Below are 17,820 nucleotides of genomic sequence, written 5' to 3'. Positions count from 1 at the left end.
AAGCTTAAGTGGCTGCTTATTTTTCAGGTTCGAATGATGCCTTTGTAGAAGTAGGCATGCCAAGAAGTCCATCGCACTCCGCAAACAGTAATGAGCTGAAACAGATGCTGGGTTCTTCAAAATCATCGGCTGGCAAGAGGCATGCAGTGGAGCTTCTACAAGGCACCAAGAATTCACACCTGCAGTATGTATTGGCAGTCCTATTATTATATACTGTTGAAAACACTGTTTATAAAATGAGTCAGGCTGATATATCTTTAGAGTGTGTATTAAAGAAGTCTAATTAGTCAATGTATTTGATAACAGCGCTGGAAAACAACCAAAGAAACGAAGCATGGAGTTGGTGTGGTTAGCTGGCACCTTTCACTTATTCTGTGAGGTCTGTGATCAATCTGTTCCTGTCACAAGTGAAAGGAGTTTCAGTGGTCTCAATCCAGTGGACAGGTCACCTCATAAAACCATGGCACAATGGTCAGGATTGAGGTTGCAGAGCTACAGTGGGAATCCTTGCCAGTTTCAAGGTTACCATTCAGCCTGGTTCTGGCGTGCATTCCTGTGTATTATAATCTGTGTAGAGGACACTAGCCACTCTTCAAAGAGCATTCAAATAAAATAGCTGAACTAGGTCACTCTTAATTAGGCTTGATTGCAACTCAGTTCCTCGGGCCAAAGTGCCTTTTGCCTTTCAATTGTTTATTGATTTGAAGATAACTAAAGGTGATTATATTGACAAAGACAAATGTAAACTTGGTTAAAGGCCCTAACCAACAACGGGAACTAGATGTTAAATCTCAACTGGGCTATCCTGAGGCTCAAAAAAAGATTTGATCTATGAGTGTTAGGTATGTTGAGCAGGGGCTACTCTCCTAAACTCGCTTATCCTCTGGAGGCCTGGGATCATATCTGGCCTTGTGCCCAATGAACAAAACCAGAACTGAATGGCAAAGCTAGTTCTAGCCTACTATTTGGTTCTCATTGTCTAATACCTGAAATGTTGTTTCAGCACATCGGACCACTTGCTTTCAGATTCGGATTCCAGTGCTTCAGAAAGCCCACTGGCTGATAAGAAGGCTCCAGGGAGCGAGAGAGCTGCAGAGAGGGCAGCCCAGCAGAATTCCGAGAGAATTCGCCTGGCGTCGCCCTCTTTTGCCAACATGCAGGTACTCACTGTAAGCGAAAACCACTCCTTATTTTACTTTTAACATTGCCTCCTTTCAGAGGACAGAGCTCTAAGCTTGGGTCATAGGGATTTGCTTAGACACTGTGAAAATGAAGTGTGTCTTCTGTAACACAACATGTTTCAATATACAGTTGTAGGCAAATGGCATACCCCAATGGAAATCTATAATTTCTAGAAATTTCTTGACAACAAAGAATTTTAAGAAAAATCTTTTGTAGCAAAAAAAGTTAAGAAATTTTTCCGAAAAACTCCAAAAATGCTAATTCAAAAGCATTCATACCCTTTGATGCTATGACAGTATTGTCTACAAGGTGCTAGAAATTTCAATATGATAATGCAGAACCGAATTCTAGAAAAGTAGGTGAACATTCTTAGAGAGTATAAAAGGGTTAGGCATCGGATGATTGCTGTCATTACCAATAAGTCAATATGGGAAAAAGTAAAGCGCTATCTGAAGACCTTAGGCAGAAAATTATTTACTTTCATAAAGCCAGAGAAGATTTCCAAGCATTTGAGTATCCCAATTTCGACTATTGTTTCTATTGTCAAGAAGTACTCACAGTACTGTCACAAAGCTCCTTCGGCCTGGGAAAAAAGGTTGTTTCACCAAGAACAAGTAGAAGAATTGTGAGATTGACTGCCAAAGATATTCAAAGTGAATTAGCTGCGAGTGGAACTGGGGTTTCCATTTCAACCATGGGTTGAGTATTGCATGGAGAATGTCTCAATGGTCGCAGGCTAAGGAAAAAGACACTCTTAGGAAAACATCACAAGGATAATCACTTTAAGTTTGCAAAACGGTATTTGAATGATGGATACGAGTTCTGGTAAAAGGTTTTGTGGAGTGATGAAAAAATCAAGCTATTTGGTCACGCTGATGGTCGTTGAGTTTGGAGAAAGTCTGGTGAGGCTTACAAAGAAAAGAACACCACACCTACTGTCAAGCATGGAGGTGGTAATATCATTCCATGGGGCTGTTTTTCCTCTAATGGCACAGGACATTTTGTTCCAATACATGGTAAAATGGATTCCACAGCATACCAAAATATACTGGCCAATCATCTGAAACCCTCCGCTACAAAACGTGTTTTAAAGCGCAACTGGACGTTCCAACACGACAATGACCCAAAGCGCAAGTCAAAATCTGCTTCAGAATGGTTAAAGAAGAATGAAATCAAGGATCTGAAATGGCCTAGTCAAAGTCCTGATCTAAATCCGATTGAGAATCTTTGGTATGAGTTAAAGAAGGCTTGTGCACAAGACAAGTTCTCAAAATATGAATGAATTGGAACAATTTTGCGTTGAAGAATAGTCAAAAATCCCTTAAAGCATCATGCCAAAAGCTCATTGACAAAAGGTGCCTCAACTAGCTATTAATTGAATTTTCCTTGTCAGGGTATGGATACTTTTTAATTAGCATTTTTGGAGTTTTGCAAAACAAATTGCTGAAATAAATAATTTTAGACATTATTTCATGTAACTTTTTTTCCTCATCCACAAAAGCAAAACATAGCTATAAAAGGTTTTTCCTGTAATTTATTTGTTTTCAAGAAATTTCTAGAAATTATAAATTTCCATTGGGGTATGTAAACTTGAACTGTATACCCCCCCCCCCCCACACACACACACACACACACAATCAAATTGCAATATACACAGGAAATGTAATGAAATCCTGCACACTCTTGTTTTTGGTTATTACGTCTCATCCAACAAAAAAACACGCACGATAGGTAACAGTGCTAAAAGAAACTAGTTCCATTCTTCAACAAACATTTTGACCTAGAAGCCTTTTTAAAAAAAAAAACATTGAGAAATCATTGTACAAGTTTTTCATTGAGTAATTGTTACATTGAACATGCCTGTTGGATGTTTAGCTGTATTGTACTACACTGTAGGCTGTTTAGATAAAGGGATGATTCATGTAGGGATTTGGGGGGCTGAATATATACACACAATATGAAACAATGTTTAGAGTTGGCAGCTGTGCTGCCCGTATCTTTTCTCAAGGACACCAACCACAATTTGAATGTCGCTATTTTTTAAGCAAATCCTGTATGGAACAACTTGATCAGGAATGTCTCCCAAAGTATATTAATTATTGAATCTATATCTATCCCGTACACACACACGTAAAACAAAATGAACAAAATTTGAGTAATAGCTCCTTTGTACAGTACTCCAAGTGTTTCAAAGTCTTGTGTTGGTTTAACCTAAATTGCTACATAAGATAGAGATAAAGGTGTGAAATTGGATGGAAAGAGATGAGTCTGAGGCGTTTATTAAACACAATGTGAAAGTGGAGTGGTATAAATAAATTGGTGAAAGGTTATTCAACCAGAATTTATTTGAATGTTTAGCTGTTGACTATACTTACTGCATGTCTGCCCATCTTTCTGTTGTTTTAACCTAATTAGGTGGTGTTGAAGACTGCTGTAATTTAAATCCGGCCCTCCATTTTGCTGTTGTCACATTATTGAACAGTGCTTAGTTTCTGCCTAGGCAGGCCCATGGACTCAGCTAAGCATATCCATTGTGCTGAGAGAAATAATAAATTATAAATAAACAGAAAGCAGCATGCTGCACTGGCATTTAGTCAGGGCCCAACTAAAGACGCCTGCCTTTATTGATTCTTTTTTCAGGCATTTGACTACGAACAGAAGAAGCTGTTAGCAACCAAAGGTATGTGGAGATATATTGCACTGCACTATTTGTCAACATCCCAAAGAGACCTTGTTCTAATTCCTTTTTTTTCTGATGGCAGCATGGTCGTGGTTTGAAAAACCCAATACAGTCATTTTGTTTCTGGAAGATATTTTAGTTCTACAGTTCTTTTTAATTTACTTGACAAGTTCACTGATATTCAGGGGTATACACCATACTGTAGATTAATATACCTCTGCATGTAGTAACGGTAGACTGTGAGGAAGAGGAGGGTATGGTTGGGACCTTTCCATATCATCTGTATAGTTGCTGTTTACGGACTGTGGCAAATGATAGTCATCTGCAGATGTTTCGTAGCATCCAGATCAATCTGCTGTTGATTTGTTTGCTATGACAGGGCCCCCATGACTCAAGCCTGGTGTCGACCATACTATTACCCCTGTGGCCAATTGTTGCTGCCTGCAAGGTTTCATGCATTGTGAGTGTAACGCTCATGCGAGGTTCTAATACTTGCAGGAAGTGAACAAGGAAAGGACATTGAGTACTACCAACAAACTTATAGTTGATTCCACAGATCATGATTATTATTAATCTTGGGCTACCTTACCTTTTATATAGATGTATTTGTTTATGTGCATGTGACAGGATTTCAAGATTTCTTTATTTAATTTGTAGAATATCAGAGATGGCTCATTCAATTTTAAAGGCTAATGTTTGGCTCTTCCGCTGTGCCATTGGGATCCATGCTAATCTAATATTTTCTAGGTTGACAGCGCACCTGAAATAACCACCTCTGTGGATAGAGTTTATTTCATGACAGGAAACCTTGTGTCTCATCCTCTGGTTGATAAGTATGGTTTGTGTTTTTTTAGCAATGCTGAAGAAGCCTGTGGTAACAGAAGTACGAACGCCCACAAACACATGGAGTGGGCTGGGATTCTCCAAGTCAATGCCGGCAGAAACCATCAAGGAACTCAGAAGAGCTAACCATGTGCCCTACAAACCCACCATGTCAACCACTTATGAGGTGAACTTCCAAAGCAACTTTCCCATTAGCAGATATTGTAGAACCCTGACTGCAAAGAAGCCTTAGATCCATAACACGTGACAAAAAAAAAAAAACTGTACAAATTTAAAGAAAGTGAAATAGATGTATTCAGTAGTATAGGGCAGCAGTGTGGAGTAGTGGTTGGGGCTCTGGACTCTTGACCGGAGTTTCGTGGGTTTAGTCCCAGGTGGGAGACACTGCTGTTGTACCCTTGAGCAAGGTACTTTACCTAGATTGCTCCAGTAAAACCCCAACTGTATAAATGGGTAATTTGTATGTAAAAAAAATAATGTGATATCTGTATAATGTGAAATAATGTATAATGTGATATCTTGTAACAGTTGTAAGTCGCCCTGGATAAGGGCGTCTGCTAAGAAATAAAATAATAATAATAATAATAAATATAATTCTCCTAGGTGGTCAATACCATAGTATATGCCTTGGCTTTCTTAAGTGGATAAACTGTTGCCATGGTTAACTAGTGTATCTACTACTGGGCTTGGCAACAGATGGTTTATGAGCCACATTGGGGGCGGGGGGGAAGCTGTGTAGTCTGTGAAAATAGTAATTTACCAAAAAAGTTGGATAGCCCTGATGCAGTAGTTAATGCCCGCTGTGGAGAATATTTATTATTGCTCAATTAGAAACATGGCATCAATCTGATTCACCGCGCTGTTCTGCACGCATATGAAAATGTATGAAAGTCTATGTTTATGAACAGACAGTTTTGTGTGTATTGGTTCCTGCAGGTTTCTCCCCTGCCTCTCTCACGGTCGGACAGTCAGGAGGGTTTGGGGAGCGGCAGTGATTCTGATAATTGGAGGGAGAGGAACATGAACGGCACCTTGGCTCACTCAGAATTCCCATCAGCCATTGGCAGCCCTAAAAGAAAACAAAACAAATCAAGTAAGCGTTCAGGCCTGCACTGAATTGAAAGTCGGGCTCTAAACCAGCACTGACCTAGTTCAATAGTGCTTATTACTAACTTTACACTGTAAGGAACTTGCAACCATTCCAGATCAGTTAACACAAGACAGACTTTAACTGCCATTGTGGGGAAAAAATATATATTACCACCAAGAGTAAGCCTTGGGCGCTTTATCTGATGCACTATCTAAAGCAGATTCCTTGATTTTTGATTCCAGGTCATTTGTTAAAGAAAACAAAAGGCTATGTTGTAGTCTGTGTTTTAACACAGCTGCAGTGTCCCAAAGTTTTGTTCAGTTTTACCTGAAGATATACCTCATTACTGATCACAATAGATACTCTTTTGGAATACAGACTTGCTGATGGTCTAGTTTGTTTATTTTCCAAAGCCGGTTGAAGCTGTGTACAGAAGCTTGCCTTGCATCACTCTTCAAGTTAAATAGGCATGCTCTTCATACTACTTAGAGCAGAACTGGAAATCAGGATAAAGATTTTATAAGGAAACTCCCATCAAAATGATATTTTCAAAAGTAATAGTTAAAACTGTATGAGGTACTACACCTCTCCCTTTTGTTTCCCAAATGGCTTAATATACTATTGCATAGACACATAATATAGAATAGACACTTTTGCTCTGACAGCTAATAGCCAAAGTGAGATTCATTTTCTCTTGTCTCCTGGATTTTAATTTGTTTAATGAATGCCTATTAATCCCACTGACATTAATCAAGCTTCTGAAATCCATTTTCTGGCCTCTTATGAGTGCTCACGATATTATTACAAGCCCCCTTCTGTTGAAGCTATTTTGGTTATGTGTTTGCATTTTATACTTCAATTTGGAATAGGCAGATATTTTCAAAATCAAGGCTTCATGTGTTATACTCTTTACGCACGCCAATGGTCTGTCTACAATCGGACCATGTGACCTACAGCAGTGGTACCAGGATTCAGTAGTTCATTTGAAATATTTGCATATCCTAAATAAAAATAAATTAAATAAATAAAGCTCATCACTATTAAATGGGGTTGAGTAATAATGATTAATAAAGATTCGAAAGTGTTGGTTAGCAATCCTTAATGTGCAGATGTAACCAAACTATTGAAAACCTATTTGCTTTGCAGCGGAACACTACCTAAGCTGCAGTAACTACATGGACTGCATCTCCTCAATGACTGGCAGCAACAGCTGCAACCTGAATGGTTCTTTCAAGGGATCGGATCTGCCTGAGCTCTTCAGCAAGCTGGGGCTGGGGAAATACACAGACGTATTTCAACAGCAAGAGGTCTGTCTGTCTGTCATGCCTTTGTTTCAAAAATTAAATCGGGGCATCATCGATTACCATGAAGGATACTACATTTAGTTTAACCAAGAATTCCACATAAGCTTATTCAGTGTTCGGGACAGGTACCCATCCCTTTTATTGTGAGCAGGTGCCCATCCATACTGAACGTATATCAGGGTTACATTTTTACAAAGAAATAGAGAACCATTTGTCTTGTTGTGAAGGAACCCCTTTCCATTCATCTGCCCATACAGTGCCTACTACACATACAGTGACTGGCGATCTACCCAGTGTTAACAGAACCATACATTTTTACCTGCATCTACAGAACATTTAAGGATAAGAAGTTGCCTGCACATTTTTGGATCACATTGTTTTATAGACAGGTGCTCTTTCCCTAACTGTAACTTCTCCTTTGTGTTTTAATGTGTAGATTGATCTCCAGACATTCCTAACGCTGACAGATCAAGATTTCAAGGAGCTTGGCATTACTACATTTGGTGCTAGAAGGAAAATGCTGCTTGCAATCTCAGGTGTGGATGGCGGTAGATGTTTTATTATATTATGATTAAATGTCGGAAATCTTGTTTAATTCAGATTAAGTATTTTTAGATTCCTTTGTCAAAACTTCTATTGGAATATGTGTAGTGATTTACTGTGCATTAACCTGTATTGTCAACAGGGGGCAGCATTGGGTATTTTGCTTGGTCTCCAGTCGCATAAACTGGTGTTTCTCAACCCTGGTTTCAACAGTCCAAGTGGTTTTAAACGTGCACAACAGACAATCTCTGAGATTTTAAACGGTGTTGATCACCAGAATGCAATACAAATAAATAAAAAAAAAGTTTAAAAAAATAAATAATAAATAAAAACTGTATCATAGAGTGTATTGAGGTATGTTAAACAAAATAAAAATAAATAAAATAAAACATAATTTTGTGAATAGCGGACTGCCCAAATGGAGATTCTCCAGTATATATCTATCTCAGTTTATTCAATCTATTTATTTTTATATAGCGCCTTTCATGGCAACCCATCCCAAAGCGCCTTACAAAACAAGCAAAACTTAAAACATTAAATTACAACAATTAAAATACTAACAATTAAAGTATAAAATGTCTATTTTCCATAAGCTTGGAAAAAAAACATACGTTTTTAATAAAGACTTAAGTTCCTCCAGAGTGTCAGTTTCTGACAACTGGAGGCAGGGAATTCCAGGGGGAAGGATCACAAGTAGAAAAACTCTGACCTCCCAGAGTGACTCGACTGAAATAAGGGAATGGTCAGCAACTTATAACTTGTAGAGCGTAGTTGACATCTAGGGATCTAGGGATGCAGCAAATCAGATCAATATGTAGGCCCTATTCCCCGAACAGCCTTATAAGCCAAGAGTAAGATCTTAAATGTAATACAAAACTTGATGGGCAGCCAGTGCAAATTTTCCAAAACAGGTGTAATATGCTCAGTCTTTTTTTGTACCAGTCAATATTCGTGCAGCTGAGATATTTAGTAAGTAAGGTAAAGAATAGTGGGCAATAAAATCCCCAGCCCCAGGCCTTCTTTAAATCTGTTGCATAGATAGATACAGCAGATAGATGATTTAAAAAAAAAAAAAATCATTAAATCCTGTCCAATAATAATATTGAAATGTTATTCAATAAATGCACGCTACTTCTTGGCAAAAAAAACAATTGCCAATAGTTTTCTGTCAGACGACATCAATTCAGGTCCTCGCTGCCAAGGAACCAGTTACAGAACAATGAGCAGAAATCTTGCCAACACCATTGTTGTGTAGGAGACAAGGAGACATATTTCATTCCGATTGCCAAAATAATCAAATTGATGTTGCACTTCCTCCACTTACAGTCCTTCGTTGTCTTTGTAATTTGGATGTCTGATGTTTGGATAATACCTACTTTAAAACGTATATATTTCTTGTTGTTGTTCAAACTAAATCTGTGTATAAACTAAATAATTTATCGGAAGTTAATGGATATTGCATGGCACAGATCTTGCTACTCTTTGGTGTGATTAATAACCATGTTGCTGTATTAAAATCTGCTATCAGTATTAAAGGATCAGGTAAAATGTACTGTACTTTTGTTTTAGGTGCTTAACTTATTACAAAAGTGTGTGCTACTTTTCACAGGTGTTTCAACAACTAGTCTCCCTATTATGTGGCTGTTTTGTCGGAGTAACATGTAAAAACAAGAAAAAGAGATCTGAATAATTCTCTTTTACTGTTTCCTTTGTATTCAGAACTGAACAAAAACAGAAGAAAACTTTTCGAGCCTCCAAGTATCCGCACCTCGTTCCTGGACGGCGGGGCCAGCGGGCGGCTGCCTCGTCAGTTTCCCTCAGACATTGCCAGCGTCAGCGGCAGATGGTAGTAAACTTTGTTTTTCCCATCGAGTAGGACAGATCTTGCAGAATTGATGTCAACTCAAGTGCATCTTAATCCTGTGGACAGCTTTCACTGCACAGATCCATCCGCACAGAGAGTTTGGGCATCGTGGACCAAAGCCTGCCTCACGTACAAGTGCTTGTGCCAAAAAACAAACAAGAAAGCACCGGCTAATCAACATTTTTGTAAATGCCAAATGTGGTACGATGTTCTTTATATGTAGATCAGAGAAGATTCTGAGTATTCAAATTTTTATGAGAGAACGCAATCCAATGCACTGTGGGATCAAAAGAGGAAATATCAGAATGGCTAGGAAAATATCTGCGGATATTATTTATAAAAAGTGCCTAGTGTATTGCTAGGTGAAGTTTTAAAGCCCCTCTGCACTTTACAAATCCTAGATTCATGGCCTGTGGAAATATATTTCTCTGATCTCCATATAATAAGTGTGTTTTGTTAGCTCTAGTGATGCTTAATCTTTCTAGATTATGTGACCAAATGTAAGCAGATGAAGTTCTTTTTTTGTTTTCTTATAAGTAGTTAATTGCTTATAACAACAGTAATCATCTATCTATGGCTGGAGTACACCTAAATGATGTTGGTACAACATAATGCAGCAGCAGCCCACTAAACATTTTTATTATTATTTATTTTATCCTGAATAATTTTACATAATTTCTTTTTTTTTTTATTTAATGTATTTTCTTTCTTGATTCTTTTCCTCCTTTAGTTTTACAATTTTTAAATGTATTTCTATAAAGATTCCTGTTTTTTTCTTTGCATTCTCATTTTTAATTTTCATTATTTTTAAATTTTATATTTTTTAACATGAGGTATTACTTGACAGTTTTGCCCCTTTTTTCCCTTAATCTTTTCAAATCAAACCTTCTAATACCAGACTGGCTGCGTTAGTTCCTGGAACAATAGCCTTTGCTGGTTTTAAGTGTATTCGCGTATCACCTCTCTCTTTCCCTAAGTCCATTCTTAAAATAGACAGCCTTGGCCCACGAATGTTTGTGGAGTACTGTAGTTATTCCACAAATGAGGATGGCTTCATGAAATAAACACAACACCCCATGAATATTTGTTCTGTTGAGTTGAATACCAGAAAAAATCATTCAAAATGGAACTCTCAACAAACACTTGTTGTATAAAGGTCTGTAAAGAATTGTATTCTCTGTATTCACATCTTATATATTTTTTTCTTTTAGTTGCTGCTAAACACATCCTGTAGGTCAGTAATGTTGACAGTACTGCAGCATGCTGGATTAATTCAGCCTCTTGCCTTATCCTGGGAATTATTTTCCCTCTCTTGTCAGAATTTGCTGCCTCTGTGCTGTTGGTCTCCCTCTGGTTTAATTTAATGGCTGTCACTTGAGCCAGTACACACTACAGGGGCAATGCAACAGCATGGATGAAAACTGTTTGGTTTGGAAGTGTCAATCACACATCTACATATAATCTACATGCTGTAGTTATCCCTAGTTATAGATTTGTATTATTATTTTCTGTCAGCAACATTATTATATAAAAAAATGAATGTTTGCTTGTTGTAATACAGGAAAGGAAGATGTATATTGTTACCGGTCAATGTAAGAAGTGTGTTTTATCTTATACTGTGAATTTCAAAGTATTGAGATGTGTTTTTTTTTTTTTTTGTGCCAGTTTTACACATGAAGGGGTTCTTTTGTAAATGAAGTATAACCATCAAGTGCTCCTTTCTTCACTCTAATCATTCGAATCCCTTGATTGTCTGTCCGAATACCTTTTCTTCAGGAAGGGCTATGAAGTATCTGTACTGTATTATTAATAAGGTACAAACATTTTGAATCGGATGTTAACCACTGAAGATTTGTTCCCGTAACTAGCTTTGTATATAAAATATGCTTAGATGTTAATGTTGAATAACAGTTTCCTTTTTTATAATAGATCGTACATTTTCAAAGGAAAGTGTTGCACACAACAGGCGAAGAAACACTTTCACACATTTAGTGGTAGGGTTATTTGCCAGAGGAAATGCATTAATGGTATTTCTTAGATCATATTGTCTTGTATAGTTAATCATTTTCTCTGTTTTACATTGCTGGTTATACAGACTACAGTATAGCTAACTGCATTACTTTTATGATTAATGGGAACTAAAACTATAATCACAGCTCTCCCCATGTTTTCACATGTTTTTTTAACTAGTTTTGTAGGCATTGGCTTTACAATGCCTAATCTTTACTAAAACGTGCACTCTTTCAATTGCCATGTTTTCTAATAGCCTGTGTGAGGTTTGAGCTTGTTGGCTGATTTTATTTTTTATAAAAGCATCTGGTTTTTTGGGGGGTTTTTTGGACATAGTAATTGGGTCTTGTATTCATTCATTTCCGTTTAAAGAGTGACTGATAACCAAAGCTATTAAACACGTTTGATTGAACTTGTATTGAGATTAACAACATCCCCACTAGTCCTTGTTTTTTCATCGCTTGTGTTTTTTTGGTTTTTTTTTAAATTGGTGGTATCTAATTAAACAAGAAATCTTACAACTTGTACATTATGTACTGTAAGTCTCAAATGTGCATTTCTGAAAGAAGCACATGTTATAACAAACTTCTATTTTCCAGGTTAAGTAAAAATAAAATCTGTTTGTAAGCTTTACGTTTCGATAGTCTTGCATTTCCTTGATCATTTCACTTGGTCAGTGAAATAGTCCTTTTACTGTCTTGTCCTGTCATTTTAATAACCAGTTGCTTTACCGATTGACTGACATGTATTGCAGCCAGTAACATGCTTTGACCCCAAAGACATTGCTGATGTGAAATGACCCAGGAAGTGAAACAGTAGCAGACTACCTGAAAGAAAGGCAAGAATATTGAGTTCATTATTTTCAATCTCATGTGCTTCTTTCAAAACTATATTACAAAGTGCACAACAGGAAAGATTTTATGAAATTGTTGTGTTGCCTAGAACCACTGTAATTAGGCATATACAGATCTAACAGCTTTAGAAAACTTGTAATTCTCTTCATGGTACTGGATAATTTCCTCTATCAGACTCAAACAATATATGGTCTCCCAGGCACTTGGAATTGACCTTTTCCACCAGAGGTGATCTGGTATGGGGAAGAAGGAAGGGTAAAGAAAAACACAACGAATTTCAGCAGAACATTAAGAATACCAGTAATGAATTGCTAAAGCTAATACAAGTTAACTGCATTCTAATGCCATGGTTATCACTCTTTTTTAAATGGTCTCGATTACAATGTGTATTGTTTTGTTTATCCTCCTTTTTGATTGCAAACGTTCACAGCGGCTCCTCGTTTTGGAGTTTGCTTGGTCTTGAGTCTCCATGGTCTGTGTTTCTTCTGTATCGAGAGGAACAAGTACAAGTCAAACAAACAAGATTTCTGAGCAGTTTTGTAGGAACGTTTATTATTATTATTATTATTATTATTATTATTATTATTATTATTATTATTATTATTATTTGTTTATTTAGCAGACGCCTTTATCCAAGGCGACTTACAGAGACTAGGGTGTGTGGACTGTGCATCAGCTGCAGAGTCACTTGCAACTGTGTCTCACCCGAAAGACGGAGCACAAGGAGGTTAAGTGACTTGCTCAGGGTCACACAATGAGTCAGTGGCTGAGGTGGGATTTGAACCAGGGACCTCCTGGTTACAAGCCCTTTTCTTTTCACTGTCACACAATATTCTGCCACTTTAAAACTGGAACTCGTTTTTTATTTAAAACAAAACATTGTACCACCAAATGCAGAGCAGTCAGTGTTGTCGGAAGCCGTAGTTAAGAGACAGTGCTATTTGTGTTCTGCCTTAAAAAGAGAATGCAAGTGTAATGGCATCACTGGTGCAATAGAAGCCACGAACACACTCATTATAACCAGTTCCACAGTATAAAGGGTATCCTTATAATGAAGGAGCACTATAGCGTTCAAGTACAAATCTAATCTAAAAAGCCACATCGGTACAGTGAAAAACCTTTGGAAAGGACATCAGAAATAATATCTGAGTTATCCTCATTTTTAGAAACTTACAAGACTACAAGTACTGAATTGGGGTGTGTGTGTATATGTGTATATATATATATATATATATATATATATATATATATATATATATATATATATTAATGTTTAATAAGATACAGTAATACAAGATCCATTTATTTTTTCGAAATAACGAATTCAATGCAAATGCATTAAAACAACATTTAAAGCTATAAATATCAAGATGAAGATAATAACATCAGTTTGGAAATCTCTGATTTGGTCTCTGATAGCAGAGACTAGTCAATTTCACAGAAATGTGTACATTTGCAAAAACAAAATAAAAATAAATAAAATAAAACCTCATTTTGTGAATGGCAGAATTGCCAAAGGAAGGTGGAAAATCACAGGCTTTAGTTCCCAAATCCTTACAAATCGGAATATGGGGTTCTCTTAGTATAATTAAGCTTTTCACTAATGGGAGAGGTCATAGGAACTAAAACTTTGACATGGCCTTATGACATGGATGAGCAATATTTGTAGTTTGAATTAAGCACCAAAGTGAAGGATCTCTAGCAAATGGAGGCTGTCATTTCAGATCAATGGGGCTGCACAAAAGGAAACACTGGAAATGACTCACTTTCTTGCACTAGATAAAGGGAATATATGACAATGTTATTGTAAAATATTGTCTAAACAGCATTTTGTATTATGCACAACGCTTTCAAATCAATAGCTTCAAATGAAGGTTAGTAATAAGTCAGTGCCTTATGAATAATCTTTTTTTTCATCTGTAAATGTAGCACAGATAAAGTTGTATTTTTGTGTGGTTTGTGTTCTTTAAATAAAAATCTTTAAGAATGTCTTGTAAATGTAATCTGTTAAAGCATTAATTAGCTGCTTCATTGCAAAAAAAATAAAAAATGTATATAAACCCTGTTTTGTTGTATATTAAGCTTGACTAATTTTACTGTGTGTGTTTTTTGTTGCTGCTGGTGCTGCCCAACTACTGTACAATGGTACCCCTGTTGGAGGTCAGTACAGGGTGATTCAAAAGTCACTTGACCAGCTGACAAACTGACTTAATTTTTTGACTTACAAATCATTCATCAAGTGGTCATTTACCATGAAGGACTTGCAATTCCTATAGATGTTGTTTTCCACTGTAGGGAGCCCATTGGGGAACCAAATGATGGTCACAAAGAGAACCGACAGACATTCTGTGCCAGCACTCACAGCACAATTGTTCCCCAGTATATCTGGTGACATCTTCCATTCTAGCTGCATTGCAAACTAATTGTTCTGACCCATATGATGATAAACATTCAGTATAATATATATTACTAGCCTAACAGAATTGTCCACATTGAAGAACGTTGCCTAGCAACCAATCCTGCTGCAGTTCAGGTAAGTTTCTTTTGCGTTTGAGTGCTCTGTATGTCTTACCTGAGCTGTGTCTGCTTTAATTCCACTATAAACTGTTGTGTAACAGCTGTATTACATTTGGACAGATACTTATAACACTTCCTTGTTTCCAATTAACTTAAAAAAGGGTTTTAGGCTTAAATAAAATAGGCTGTTGGCTGGTATTCCAGCAAACAGCTAAAAAATAAACCTGAAAGCCTTGTTTTTGCATGCTGTGTTCACCTTCCATTCATAGAATCCGTATTGCAGAAACAATACTTTATAGTCCTATGTAATACCAATTACCGTAATAAACACACCGCTTTACTAAAGCTTGATTATGTTGGCTAGCTTATTAAGAAAACCATCTTGTAGAAAATTCATTCTAATTGTTTACCTCAAACTACAGAATTGGTTTCCACTGTTTTCGCGCCGTAGTAACAAAAGTTAACAATTCCTTACTTCTGACCTATAACTTTTTAATAAATTGCACTTTAGAAAGTGGTTAGTGTAATGACTAAAGTTAATGGTAATAACTTAAGACATGAAAGCATCACATTTCTGATTACTTTATTTAACTTTTAACAGGATGGTATTTAGTCCTCCCCTAAACTCCACCCACTCAAGGTAGGTACTGTGCCTATGTTTTATTTATTTATTTAAACTGACAACAATGCAATGAAGGAATAAGCGTGTGTTTTTTAGTTTGATTATGTCCTCCCGCCCCCCCCCGCTTTTAATCCTGCTTTCCAAAAGACCTAATCCTGCTACTATGTAAAATAGTACTTGTTACTGAAAGCATTTAACAAAAAACATGTCAATATCGAGCTGATATTTAACATGGGCTTTTCAGGAAAACCTATTTAAAAAAAAAAAAAAAAAAAAAAAAAAAAAAAGTGAAAATGTTTTTCAAAACATAACAAATCCTTTTATAACATTATGACATTTATTATTTTTTTTGGTTCTGTCCTTTTATTATTCAGATATCCATATCTCAGGGTTACCCTAATAAATGTCATATTAGTCCACACGGTAATATCAGATTCAGTACAGTGTGTGCTGCCAGTCAGAAGACTTGTTAGGGTTAGCTGGTTATATATTCATTATTTATGTGGTGTCATGTTAGAATATTTTGTTTGTTTGTTTTTTTTTTAGATGAAGCTTTGTTGCTCCTTGAAAATAGATGGTGTGCCATCACCATCTATTTAAATATCTGGTATTAATCCAGTAAGTGTATGTCTTGAGGTGGCTTTTCTTTCAAGGTCAGATACTCTCTATTTCTCTAAATTGATTTTTTGGCATGCATTTTTTTCTATAATCCTCTCTGGTATCTTGCTTTCAACTTCACTGTTAAGGACAGTTTCCCTGCATTTGAGGACGGCTCTAAATGTAAAAGGCAGGATGCCAAGATTGCAATTGCCTTTTAAAACAATAACATAACAAGAACTGCTCCCAAGTAGGATTCTATTCAGGACTGGTTTATGCTAGGATTGTATAAAATGTTGTGCTAATGGATGTATCAGCACCTTGGCTAATGGCACAGTCTGTGTTAACATGAATAGAGATTGACATATAGGGGGTAAGAAGGAAATACCTGTATAGGATTCAAGAACACTTCAATGTCCTTTTTTGTTGCTGTTTTCCTGTTCGGCTTTGACTGTTGCAAACATGAATACTTTGTCACGCTTTTATTTTTGCATACATACATACATTATAGATAGATAGATAGATAGATAGATAACCACCTATCTAATTGTCATGGAATTTGGTATTCACATTATCTTGCCTAAGTTGATGAGAATTTAAGATTCTGGGGATAAAGGGGGCTGTCTGTCCCTAGATCTGTCCATATGTGTGCCCACACTTACATGTTTGCATATATTTGGAGAATTGCATATCAAACTGTGATTAAACATTACATACTGTTGTATGTCATGATCACCCATTTGTTCATCATACTGATAACATTTACAGCCGTGGCAGGGGATTTATGTAACTGACATCATTGTTACAATTATTCTAGCAAAGCCAGTTACGGTAATGACAGAATCAGTTTTGAAGCAAGATATCTGGAGGAGATGTGCTCTATGCATAGTCATTGCATTGTGTTATTTAGTAGTTACCTGAGAAGATCATTATTGTAAGGCAAGGAGGGCAGCCCCTGACACTTCTGCTTTTAAAAGAGTTTTTCCATTTCCTTACCACTGATTAGCACGAGGAATACACTTCCGCTGGTCCACTTTCATTGTGATGACAGAATGGTTCTTTGCTTGTTACTTTAATTCAGGATAATTCACGATATGCTTCTTTGTGGCTCATAATCTTGTGTGCTGTAGCCTATGTAGAGTCATTTTTTAAATATCTACTCTCTCATTTAGGGCAAGCAAATATCCACAAGCTTCAACACAAAACATTTCAGTGTTAGAAAAAAAAAATGTAAAACCTTGGGCAGCAGTAGCACTCCTTTTAAGGTATGTCTTTACTCCACACACTAAGCCCTGCTTTATACATTCTGATAGTTGTAAAAAAAAGAATAAAATAAGCTTTGAGCTTTTCGTTCTGTCCAAGTTGCATTCCTCAGAACCTATGGAGACTGAGGAGGAAGGAGGTGGGAAGAGAATCAAACGCATAGTTTTGTAAAGGGAGAGGATGTCACTGTAAAGGAAGGGTGGATTTAAGTTGTGCTATTTATTTCATTCCAATTTTAAGTCTGCTTATAGGATGACAAGCATTTCTCCTTTTCAAGCATGTGTTATACAAAGATGCACGATTGAAACCCTACTGGTAAAAAATAAAACTGTAGCGAAGAAGCAGTTCAGTGGAGTACATAATCCAGTTTAACCCATTCTTATGCAGCCTTATTTACACACCTTGGTGACTTTTTCCTACTCGCCTAACTATGTCAATATGGATGTACAAC

The 17,820-nt window shown here is 36.7% G+C and overlaps 1 protein-coding gene across 2 annotated transcripts in view; it reads left to right on the top strand.

The window, feature by feature from the left end:
* The window catches only part of LOC117418020 (protein bicaudal C homolog 1-like), a 103,824-nt gene extending 89,389 nt beyond the window's left edge, over positions 1 to 14,435 (top strand). Inside the window, exons 14-21 of one of the 2 annotated variants that reach the window (XM_034030528.3) lie at positions 28 to 184; positions 1,004 to 1,160; positions 3,823 to 3,862; positions 4,717 to 4,871; positions 5,642 to 5,798; positions 6,942 to 7,102; positions 7,536 to 7,635; positions 9,362 to 14,435. In XM_034030528.3, coding sequence (XP_033886419.1) covers positions 28 to 184; positions 1,004 to 1,160; positions 3,823 to 3,862; positions 4,717 to 4,871; positions 5,642 to 5,798; positions 6,942 to 7,102; positions 7,536 to 7,635; positions 9,362 to 9,492 — 1,058 coding nt within the window. In that variant the 3' untranslated portion in view covers positions 9,493 to 14,435. Of the gene's footprint in view, positions 1 to 27; positions 185 to 1,003; positions 1,170 to 3,822; positions 3,863 to 4,716; positions 4,872 to 5,641; positions 5,799 to 6,941; positions 7,103 to 7,535; positions 7,636 to 9,361 lie in introns of both variants that reach the window. The other variant, XM_034030527.3, reaches the window with a different exon arrangement.
* The last annotated feature ends 3,385 nt before the right edge of the window (positions 14,436 to 17,820 follow it).

The sequence above is a fragment of the Acipenser ruthenus genome, chromosome 13, assembly GCF_902713425.1.
Source record: "Acipenser ruthenus chromosome 13, fAciRut3.2 maternal haplotype, whole genome shotgun sequence".
NCBI lineage: Eukaryota > Metazoa > Chordata > Actinopteri > Acipenseriformes > Acipenseridae > Acipenser > Acipenser ruthenus.
This window is presented reverse-complemented; position numbering and strand designations above follow the sequence as displayed.